Source organism: Charadrius vociferus, unplaced genomic scaffold (genome assembly GCF_000708025.1).
Source record: "Charadrius vociferus isolate BGI_N301 unplaced genomic scaffold, ASM70802v2 scaffold356, whole genome shotgun sequence".
Lineage (NCBI taxonomy): Eukaryota > Metazoa > Chordata > Aves > Charadriiformes > Charadriidae > Charadrius > Charadrius vociferus.
The window spans coordinates 186,001-192,551 of NW_009648717.1; the positions used below are offsets into that span (position 1 = coordinate 186,001).

At 46.8% G+C, this 6,551-nt stretch overlaps 1 protein-coding gene across 1 annotated transcript in view; it reads right to left on the bottom strand.

Moving 5' to 3' along the window:
• Positions 1-6,551, bottom strand: part of SIN3A (SIN3 transcription regulator family member A) — a 37,558-nt gene that overhangs the window by 13,493 nt on the left and 17,514 nt on the right. The window contains exons 6-10 of the mRNA XM_009886670.1: positions 4,551-4,802; positions 3,914-4,066; positions 3,408-3,566; positions 1,998-2,087; positions 158-276 (exon numbers count right to left, since the gene is read on the bottom strand). Coding sequence (XP_009884972.1) covers positions 158-276; positions 1,998-2,087; positions 3,408-3,566; positions 3,914-4,066; positions 4,551-4,802 — 773 coding nt within the window. The remainder of the gene's footprint in view (positions 1-157; positions 277-1,997; positions 2,088-3,407; positions 3,567-3,913; positions 4,067-4,550; positions 4,803-6,551) is intronic.

The following is a 6,551-nucleotide window of genomic DNA, read 5'->3' on the forward strand; positions in this document are numbered from 1 at the left end:
CCTCCTCCTCCTCCTCCTCCTCCGTGCCAGGCAGCCACACGAGAGGCGTTCCCCTGAACGACCACAACGGTTAGCGTTTCTTTCCTGGCTTTGCAACAGAAACAGACCAAGCGGATTAAACGTCTTAAACTCCCGTAAGGAAACGGGCGCCACTTACCCCAGGAACGGAGAAACGAGCTGCACGAGCTCAGCCCGGGAGATCACCTCCTGGTTGAAAATCACCAGGCAGCGAAGGAAGTTTTCGTATGCTTCGGTGCTACGCAGAGCTTTGCGGACCTTAGAGAGAGGGGAAGACAAGAGGAACACAGTCGCTGTCAGGGCGAGATCAAGCCGCGTACGCTATCCGCTGTCCAGGAGACCTGGATTCAATGCTCTGCTTCCCAGCGGTGCACGGAGATTACGGGGAGAATGAGAACGCAAATCTTTAAGTGAGCTGAACAGAGGGGAACTTGCCCCCCCCACAGGGACAGACAAATGGATACCGACGTGAGCCATCTCCGTGCTGGGTATCGCCCCGCACCGCCGGCGCCCGCTGTGTTACCCTGAAGAAAGGAGTCGCAAGTGAAGAACGAAATCCCTCAAAGAACCCCCTAACAGCTGGATTACGAAACGCTGGAATGGTGGACAAGGCCAGGCGTAACCGCAGCGCCGCACACCCACCCAGGTCACCCTTAAACATCAAAGAATATTGCAAATAGGGTGCAGGGGCAAGAGAGCTGAGCCCTGGGTTATTCACACCACTCCAGCTCCTGTAACCTGTATCTTCACAGCAGGAGGAAACCAAACGATGCATCCCAACACCATTACCTTTCCCACGAGAACAGTTAGCATCTAGGCATCAGGCGGAGGATCCATCATCATTGAGACGCTCGTCATTACGGTTATAATTCTACAGCAGGGATTTCTAGTTTTTACTCGTGTTAACGCCTACGCATCCTCCCAGCAATAGATTGGTTCCCAGTTCCTCTAACATTTCTAACACCACTAGCTGGTCTACGGCACGCTGCAAAACGCACCGCGCCATCAGGGAGCAACCAAGACTTTCATCGACACATGAATATTACTTTAAAGGCTCGTTTATGTTCACTATATACTCCCCTCTGAGCCGTAAGGAAATGTATGGACATCTTAGGGAAGACACCAAGGTACCACTTGGAAGCATCCCACATATCCTTCGTTTGTTCTGTGTGGTTAACCAGCAACAGGTAACAACCGTTCAATTAATTAGATTCATCTCTCGGGGCAGGGGGGGGGGGGGGGGGGGGGGAAGAGAAAAGAAAAAAAAGAAACCAAAAAAACCCCCAATGTCGACATGAATCAGCTGTTCGATAAATGGAGCTCCCCCGCGGCAGGCAGCTGGTTGCGGATGGGTACAGCAAGCTGTGCCAACACAGCAAGACACGCCACGCACATCAGCGGTTGTATGGGGATTTCGTAAAGGTGAGGAAAAAAAAAAAAAAAAAAAAAGGTAAACGCCTTGTAGGGAAGAGACCTAGTCTTTCTTGAGTTCTTCCTGGCAGAACACATTGCAGTATCTCATAAGAATGAATAGGCATGCCCTTGCTTCTTAGTTGCCCTTAACAGTGGAGGGGAGATGATGAGTTCAACTCCTTTCTTTGGATCCTGTGCAATGTTACGTGTCAAAAGGCTGGGATGGCAAAGGATACTAGAAATTTGGAGCGTGGCATTACAGGGAAAAAAAGAATTCCCTTTTCTGCAAATAAACTGCATCAGCAGCAGGTGAAAAGCTGGAGAACAACCTTTGGGGGAAAGACACAGACATCCACGTAAAAAAAGACCAGCAATGTTTAAAAAAAAAATAAAATAATTCAATGGATCTGACTTAGAGGTCACACGATACAACTGAGGTCACGCTGATAAATGTTATCAGGTGGTATATACACCCCATACTTCACTGTGATAAAAATCCGAATGTACACACGGTAAGAATACAAATCGCTGAGGCCAGACGGCTTTCTCCGAACCTCGCTTCTCACCTTCTCAAAGAAGAGAGACTCTGTCCCCACGCCATGTTTGCTGGCTTCCGCCAAAGACTGGTCTTTTAAACCAAGCAGCTTCGGTTTCTTCTGTTCACAAAAGAAAGAAAGGCAAAGAAAAAAAAGGGCTGTTCAGCAGAGCGACTTGCCATATTTTGATTATCTGTCACCCACCGGTTTTCCCCTCCCAACCCCACCATTTGCTTCCAAATAAAAGAAAGGTGGCTTTTTTTTTTTGGAAGGAAACTTGCGGGAAAGCAGCTTAATCCGTTAATGGGTAGCACCGAACTCCAAATATTTTTAATACACTGTTGCATCCTTTTCTGTAACTAGTCGATTGAAACAGTTGCTGCTTGTAGCATATCTGATTTTTCTAACTAGTTTTCAAAGTTAGCAAAATAAATTGGGGTTTTTTTCCTATCTCTCACCCAGTTCTTCAAGTCTTACACCTCCCGAAAATTAGCGCATTTCTTTTGCTCTCTTGCAGTCCACTGCAAGAGCATTTATTTTCCCCGTACCAGTGCTGCACCCCAAACCCTCAGAAAGGCTGAAAGTTGCCTCCAAAACGCGTTTTATTTTGCCGCCCTTTATTTGAAGGGGAGGAGAGGGTGCAGAAGGGGAAGCAAATAACTGGATTTAAACGATACGATTATGCGCGCTAAAGCTTTTCATCACAAAGCAAGATACACCACCTGCAAAAAAAAAAAAAAAGCAGGCAAACTTGTCCTTTACGCCCAAACGCTAAACCACCTGCCCACGAGACCATTTTTATTGCGCTACGAGGTCTCTCTTTCTCGAAACGCACGTCGTTTGAAAAGGGGAGACTCTGCTATGAGAAGAATCATTCATCATTGCATTATACGGTTTATCATAGGAAAGATGAGCAAAGGCGATTCCGCGGCATCGGCTCCGAGTTCTACTACAACAAAGCTTTCAAGGCAGACTGTTATCTTTCCCTCGGCTTATCTTCCCACCTGCCTTAGAAACATCACTACAAATTTTGGACAAATCTATTCTGCGATTTTACCGAGACACTGACCTCCACGCCCCACATCACCGAACACTGATTTATTGACCGACACAACTACCCCCACGCATTCTGCAGCACCCTAATAAAGCGGGGAAAGCCCTATTTTTTCCCAAGCCAGTAATTATTACTACCCTCAGCTACAGATAACACCACCAGTTGGTGAAAACGAGAGACAAAGCCTTGCGCTTATACAAAAAAGGGCTTCAAAAAGTTTCTTTTAACGGCAAGCATTAGTTTCCGTGCTCTCAAGCTGCAGCCTGCGCCGCCGAGAAAAATCGCACGGACTTATAAAACGCATCCCGCTCCGCCACAGCCTCCTGGGGAAAAAAAAACCCAAAAAACCAACCCAGAGCTGCAGAATGAGTGGCACACGCTCTTACCTTCACCGGAGGGGTGGCTCCAGTTCCCGAGTGCCGTCGGATCTGACAGCCATTCTGGTTGGGTCTTTGCTGTTTGTTGTTGAGCTGTGGCTTCTTCACCGTGCCACCGTGATCATTTCTTACCGATTCCACTTTCTCTGCAGTTGTCTTACTTAACAGCTTATTTAGAGACAAACCCATAAGACCATTAGAGCCGAGTTCCACACATCCAGGCAAAAAAAACCCACGCCTGCTCCTCCTAGCTCTGGGTGACCACTGTATTCTACTGCAGTTATTGCGGGCTTAGAACCACCCTTTTAGGCAAAGGGATTGTATTTAAAAGACAAGTTACGGCCAGAAAACACATCTATCGCCCTGAGCCCACTCCCACACTCAGGAAAAGATCACTCCAAAAAAACCAAGCCAAGAAACAAACAGCAAAAGCACGTTTTTCTGAACTCTGGCTAGACACAGAAACAGCTTTCCGCGAGGTAGTTCAGTTCCAGTCTATCTCCAAGACGACTCACCACAGAGCTGTTGGCATCGGGCAGGAACTGCCCGAACTCCGAGAGCAGATCCTCCTGGTTCTTGAAGAGACGAGCCACCTGCGCGTACACCTCCTGCTCCGTCAAAGCCGGCGTGTAGTTACCTCCTGCCTCCTTGGCGTTACGCTGCTCTTTCTGTCATAGGAAAGAGGAGAAGCGTCAGAAGAAAGGACGCAGGAACTATTTAAGTGACGAAAGGGGAAGGAAAAAAAAAAAAGAGAATGAAACAGCACAGGTCTCAGCATCTCAATTAAGGACTCATGCTAAATGCCCAGCCAGCCCCGGACTAGTAGGGTGCTGATCAAGGAAGAGGTTTCTTTACTTTTAACATAGTACTATGGGCACGTTGTCTCTTCCTGATCCATGCTCATGGAAAAACACCAAATAGGATTCTAAAAAAGGCATTTCAGACGCTTGCAAAATAAAGAGGATGGGCTGAAATCTATCATTTCATGCTGCTCCGCCATCTCTTTGTTTGCAAGAGCTCTGCTTAGCTCGCTGGTCAACGCTAATCCAGCAGAAGACTTGAACGCAAGTCTTGGAGAGGCGCGGTTAGCTCCCACGGCAAAGAAAGAGAAAGAACCATAGATGCACTCCAACCTGCACTGTTAACACTCACCTGGTACGTATGGAGGATCTCCAGGAAGGCTTTGTAGATGTCCGGCTGTCCCTGGAACCGATTCTTGATCTTGTTGACGTAGTTGATGGCATGATTAAACTCAACGGGCTGATTGTTCTGCAGGGCTGGTGTGGTTCCCAGGGAGATTGTCACAGGCGTGTGAGGTTGGACCGGTGGCGAGCGCGGCGATGCGTACGGTGGAATCGGGGGAGTTTGCTGGCTGGCAGGAGTATGTGCCTGCAACTGGGATGGCTAAGGAGAAAAGAAGCCGTGTTAGAAATCAGCAGATTCCTTTACGTCTGGAATGAAGGCACTTTTATTCCACTTGCGGACCATATCCGTAGGAGTCAACCCAGCATGTAACTGTAGCTGATGCCAACGGTGGAACAACATGGATTCAACAGAGCTGGAATATCACAGATGGACCGTATCTCCTGCTATCACATCCAGGTAAAAAACTTCTTCCCATTTACTGGCCCTGAATGACTTTTGCTGCCCTTCCTTAAAAAAATGGCCTTTTTAAATTGCTACCAAACAACTATTCCCTCTACAGGTCTAGGGAATTTTAACATCATCTTTCCTAAACTGAACATTTCCTACTGGCTGCCTAAGCAGAAACTGCTGTTAAGAGCCAAAATTAAGACGTTACATTTCGCAGTCAGAGTTGGGATTTAAAGATTAATTTAAAGATTAAACAGAAGCACAGACCAAGCAGAAGAAAACTATCCGAAGCAAATGAAGAGCTAAATATTTAGCGGGTCAGGAGAGACTACACACTTCATGGGGAAGACAAAAATCCCGGCCCATTCAAGCTGCTGTTATTAACAGTCGATTTTCCTTGCTAATTGCTTTTGACTGAAGTCTGACAAGAGGCACAAAAAAAATTTCACAAAGCCGAAATGCATGGGTATGGCCTGCCTTGCTCCAACACTGCAAGTTACGCTGCCCCTAGTGAAGAATTCTGGGATGCATAAAGGCAACAGCAAGGGAAAGCTGGAATTTCTTTCAATATTGAGGCAAAGAACAGGCAGATAAGGCGCTCAGAGTAATTATCTTAAATACTCTTAATAGATACCTAACAGCCACAGGAAAATTTAGCAGCAGTTTTGAGGTGGTAATTTTAAATGCAAATGGAAGAACTCATCCCTGTCACCTTCCAAGCGTGTATTACGCAGAGTTTTCACTGCTGACAGTCTTCGGATAGCCAGAAGCATCCTGTTCCAAGATCCTGCCTTTCCTTACCCGCCCGGTAAGGAAATCTCACCTCAATATGTGGCGTGTCCCTCAGGTTCATTTTAAAGCTTCAGCAAAAAATATAGTTCAGCTCTTTGCAGGATGATGACACGGGGAGAAAACCACTCAGCCCACAGGGACGAGAAAGAGAGGGCCACCTCTTCACCGAAAGCGAGTACTACTACTTTGGGAAAAAAAGCTTTGACATCTGGCACAGGTAAGTGAATTCTGGAATGTCTCAGCTTTGCCGTGTTCACCTTTGCAAATCTCCTAGCACGTTTTCCTTTTGTGAACAGGAGGATTCGAGTCCCACCAGTCTTTTGTCTAGAGACCATCTAATCGCCACAGATCATCTCATTGCCACGTTTGAAATCCTGCAGCTTTCGAACTGCATATCCGCCTGTTAGCTAATTGTACAGTTTTAGAGATTAACCCTTGAAACTTTGTGGATTCTTTCCCCCCCGCTAAGGCTCTCAAGTCTTCCCACATTTTGAGGCTGAAATACGTGATATTTTATCTAGAGTCAGCTCCTTGAATGCCTATTATCCCCTCCTGTTTCCAATCACATAAAATACATCTGTTGGACAGTAGACTCTGGATTACATCTTAAACAGAGTCAAATTCCCTTTTTTATTGGAATGTCACAGTTTCAGGGGCACAAACCGATACCTAAAGGCAACACCACGGTCGTCTTGCCTGAACTCTTGCGCTTTAGATTCCGCCAATAGCTCCCGCACCCATCCAGCTGATGGCCGAAGGAGACTCTTT